This window comes from Fukomys damarensis, unplaced genomic scaffold (genome assembly GCF_012274545.1).
Source record: "Fukomys damarensis isolate Sample0158 unplaced genomic scaffold, DMR_v1.0_HiC HiC_scaffold_22, whole genome shotgun sequence".
NCBI lineage: Eukaryota > Metazoa > Chordata > Mammalia > Rodentia > Bathyergidae > Fukomys > Fukomys damarensis.
Genome location: NW_022900934.1, coordinates 26,280,568 through 26,285,425, shown reverse-complemented (window position 1 = coordinate 26,285,425; position 4,858 = coordinate 26,280,568). Strand labels below are relative to the sequence as shown.

The following is a 4,858-nucleotide window of genomic DNA, read 5'->3' as shown; positions in this document are numbered from 1 at the left end:
TGGGAACGGCGCCACCCGGGCCCCAACCCGCTGGACCCTCAGGACCCCAGCCCCGACGCCTACTGCAACCTGGTCATCCTGGCTGTGCCCAACAGGGTGAGCCCGAGGGCACCCCGCGCCCGGGTGCCAGAGAGGCTGCCCCGCCCCTTCGCAAGCTTCCCGGGGTCTGCCTTTCCAGTCCTGCGACCCCACCAGGACGCGAGGTGTGCCCGTGATGCCAGCCCTGGACCCCTGCGGGACACCTCGCCCTGGGTCCCCCAACAGAACGAAAACAAAATAGGCAGGAGATTGATGGGAACCCCCCTCCTCCGGCCCACTTCTCCAGTAGGGTCAGGGTTGGCCCCAGCACTGTTAAAAGTCACGAAGACAGTGCCAGTCCATGTCAGACAGGGACAGCGTTCACATTTAATTCTCACAGCGACCCCTAGGGGCGAATATGGCCACTATTCGCATTGCACAGGAAAGAGACCAGAGGTTCAGTCGCTAAGGCGAGGTGGCGGAGGAAGCAGGTGGTGACGTCAAGATTCAAACCCGGGAAGTTCAGAGCTGGTACTCTTGGCAACTAAGGTGGCCCCAGGCAAAAGCTTTGCCTTCCCTGCCTGTCCCCACCCCGCCTCGGATCTCCATACTCATCCCCTTCCCTCCTCCCTCCTTCCTTCCCCTTTCCTCTCCCCTGCCCCCAGCGTGTTTATTGAGTGCCAGGTAGGAGCTAAGCATAGGCTGACGTGCTTTGGCTGCTGAGGTGAGCAGTCATCCGGTGTCTCCCTTAGGGGGCACAACGTCTGGCAGCTGCTTTTAAGCCCCAAGCCTTCTAAGCTGTCCCTCTGCCCCAGGTCCTGGGCCTTTCTCAGTGTATATAGTACTTTCTTCCAGTCTGTCTCTCTCTGCAGTCACACAAGTTCACATCATGTCTCTGCTCCAGTTCTTCCAGTGGCTCCTCTTTTATTCAGAGTAAAAGCTAAAACCTTTACAGTTGTTTATAGAGCCATCTAGGCCTCAGTCACCAGCCCCATTTCATCTCTGGCCTCCTCTTTCTTCCCTCCCCCATGACTCCATCCCAGCCAAACTGCATTCCTGGTAAAATGCAGGAGACTTGTGCATCCCTATGGTACCCCTGGTACCTAGAGCCATGCCTGATAGGTAATAGATTGAACGGCTGGATTAAGGCATTTTATATCATTGCCATGGGGAACAAAAAGAACAAGGTTACAGTGATAGAGGATGGGCAAGGAGACTCATTTTTATTAAAGAAAGTGAGTTTGTGTCATTTAGAGGCAACATATGACTTCTCTATCACACTGGACCATGGGGCTTCCGGGCATAGGGCCAGGCTAGTACCTGCCACACAGTAAGATGAAGCAAGGACTTGTTAAAGGAGTGTGTAAATGAAGAATTGCTTTCCAGAGTTGTCTGAGCCTCTGGTCTCCTTCCTACCTGAGTCATCATAGTCCCTGGGAGGACATAGGAGTTAAGAGTCCAAAACCCCAGTGCTGGCACTAATATCCAAATCTGCTGTATGAGCCCATTCCAGTCACTTAACCACTTTAAGCCTCAGCATCTCTAACTATAAAATAAGCCCTGTCCATTTCATAGGGTTACTGTAACTACCAACCCTGGCTTAATGATCAGTACTCCCTTCAACTCCCAAATGCCTATCCTGAGTTCCTTTTTAATTTATACCTTGGACTTTTCTAGAGACACAAAATAGGAAATAGCTTCATTAAGTTTATCTCTCTTCATTGTTATGGCCTTCCTGTGTCTCTTGCTTACAGACATAAAGAGGTAAATTCAAGAGATAAATCCCTCTTCAAATATGCAATCTCAAAAAAGTCCCACCCACAAATTTAAACTCCTTTCTTCAAGCTTTAGTATTCATCCTCCTTCCGTTTTTGCACTGGGCAGAAGGAAGCTCATATCTAAATATGACATCTGGGAGGTATCTAGTAGTAGTAACTGTGTTGAGCCTAAAATTGTTATAGACACAGCGTGATTGAAAAATAATGTCTTATAGTAAAAGACACATTGCCATGTGTCTCCCACAAAACACTCCTCTATGCTTCAAACATAAAAATAATAATTTTAAAAATTAAAAATTTAAACATTCACCATATATTTTGATTATGCCACATATTTAACTATTCCTTCTACTATGCATTAGAAGGCCTGAGTTCTAATCCCAACTAATCACTTCCCTCTCTGGACCTCAGCTTCTATACCTGTATATTGAATTAGAGCTTATTTTAGATAAGATTCAGGAGACTCCAAGAACCTTTCAGAAATTTGGGGTGCATTTTCCATGGCAGAAGTGTCAGAGTTGTCTCTGGATTCTATAGGAGAGTCACAAGGCCCAGAGAGTATCATATAATGTTGATGGGAAATGTCTTCAAGATGAATTTAAAGGGGCCCTAGGTGTGTGTCCTTCCTCACACTGTGAGGAAGCAGGGGTCACCTGGAGACAAGTGAGGACCTGAGCTCTTCTTCTCCACCTCTCTGGACCAGGATGCTGCTGAGGAGTCCTGTGCACTCATCTGTCAGGTTTTCCAGATCATCTATGGGGACCAGAGCATCGAGTGTGTGGACCGGGCCGGCTACCACTACATGTCCACACCTGAGCGGCCGTGGCTCTGCAGCCGCAGTGAGTACCCAGACTCTTGGCCTCCTCTCCTGTCTACAGGGCAGATGCCTGAGGACTCAGGGATGATGAAAGCCTGTAGAGTCCTGATCTCTGCCACAGTTATAGTGCCCCCTTAATAGGTGGGTAAAATAAAATGTTGATCTTCAACATGACAACTTTAGACTTAGTTTCATCAAAGATGTTCCTTTCCGATTGCCAAATTCAGAATGAGTCCCTCACATTTGGTCTTTTCTCTTTCTTGATTTGAGCACCCCTGCTTTGCAGAAATATAAGCATATGTACTATCTGCCTACTGAGCCATCCCGTCCCACTAGGTGCCAGGGTCAAAAAGCAACATTTCTAGACTGGTCCTTGGCTGCAGTCAGGTTTCAGAATGAGAATGAGGCTAACAGAGGCATTTGCTGAGCACCAACTATGTGCCAAGCACGGTAGTAAGGTACCAAGTCTTACTGAGTCCTTATAGTAACTTGTCTGTCCTGGGAGCCCAGCACAGGACTGGGTACATCCCAGGCACTCAGGAGGTACTCTGAATAGACAGAACTCAGTGGGGCTGTAAATTCCAGTTTTACAGATGAGCACATTGAGGCTCAGAATAGTAAATCTCCCAAATGGCAAATGGCAAGAGTCAGGACTTGGACCCGGATGTGTCTAGTTCAAAGTTTCCATCTGCAACAGTCTCACTTCCCATCCTGCATTCAAGGCCATTAGGGAATTCCTCAGCCATAGACTCTTGCAGCATGGTCCCTGCTTATATAGCTCCTGCAGCAGGGCACTGGCCCTTGTCCTCTGAAGGTCCCCACCCATGGAAACTATGCTTGTTGGGAAGCTGGGATAGCTCATCAACTCTGAAAGGGCTGGTAGACTAATAACTGATATAATCCAATAAGTAGTTCACAAACTCATTCATTCAACAAAGTACTTGTTGGGCGCCAGGCATGGTGGCACACGCCTGTAACCCCAGCACTCGGGAGGCTGAGGAGGATCACTGTGAGTTCGAGACCAGCCTGGGCTACATAGTGAGTTCCAGGTCAGCCTCAACTACATAGTGAGACCCTGTCTCAAAAAACAAACAAACAAACAAACAAATACTTGTTGGGTGCCTACTATGTCAGATCCAGTGCTAACCATCAGGATATACTGGTGGGAAAACTCAGATCCAGCTCTGTCTTCCTGAAGCTTGGGCTGAGGCCGGCTGACTGTAGTGAAATAGTTATACAGATAGATATAGAAACACAGAGAATGTGTAATGAGGAACTGGCCTCATTGGAGAAGTCAGGGTGACAAAGTACACTGAAAAGAGCTGACATCAGAAGAGTAAGCCTAATACCTGGACAGGTGAAATAGCAGGATGGGAAGAAGGCAAGTTCTCTGTAGATGATACTGCTTTCCTCTGAAGATTTTTTTTTCTTTTTTGAGACAATGACTCACCGTGTAGTTCAGTCTGGCCTTGGACTCATTCTGCAGCCCAGGCTGGCCTTGAACTTGCAGTGATCCTCTTGCCTCAGCTTCCTGAGTGCTGAGATTACAGGTGCCCCCCACCAGCTCCCCTGAAGATTTTTACTTCCTTTCCCCTTGCAAAATCTTTCTTGTCTTGCCTCAAACACAATTTGCAACACACACCCCTGCTCCCACACCTGCTTTTCCCAAGGCCCCATGAGGTAGGCAGGAAGGGGTATTGTGCTGACAGTGGGGAGCGGAGTTGCCCAAGGTCTGCTGTATGTTGGGGCTGGGGGGAAGCCAGGGATGTCCTGCTTTGCCACTCTGACAGTCCCTCTGCCGGCCACAGGTGAGAGCTGCCATACAGATGGGACTTACGCCTATGACGCCGACTTCAGCTGCTGCAGCTCCTTGTAGGTACTTCCCTTGTCAGGCGTACCATCGCTCCCCGCCCCTGCACAAATGGTCCCTCCTCCACAGAGGGGGACCCAACCCTGCTTTGTGCTGGGACACTAGGCGCTGAGGGTGGGAGGTAAGCTGAGGGCCAGACCCCAGTGAGCTCAAAGAATCCAGACCCAGGACCACAGAGGTTTTCTTTAATTACCCAAGCTCAATGGCTACAGTGTCTCAAGTCACAGCCAATGCCAGAAATCATGTTAGCTTATTGTGTGTAGTAGAAAACCCCAAATCGAGTAGCTCAACAATCGAGTAGCAAGCTGTTCTGCTTGCTTTCTTTTTCTTTTCTTTCTTTTTTCATATATATATATATATATATATATATATGTA

The 4,858-nt window shown here is 48.5% G+C and overlaps 1 protein-coding gene across 1 annotated transcript in view; it reads left to right on the top strand.

The window, feature by feature from the left end:
- Ccm2l (CCM2 like scaffold protein) overlaps positions 1-4,858 on the top strand; it is a 15,157-nt gene that overhangs the window by 5,039 nt on the left and 5,260 nt on the right. The window contains exons 6-8 of the mRNA XM_019208068.2: positions 1-96; positions 2,500-2,635; positions 4,422-4,485. Of these exons, the coding sequence (XP_019063613.1) occupies positions 1-96; positions 2,500-2,635; positions 4,422-4,485 (296 nt within the window). The remainder of the gene's footprint in view (positions 97-2,499; positions 2,636-4,421; positions 4,486-4,858) is intronic.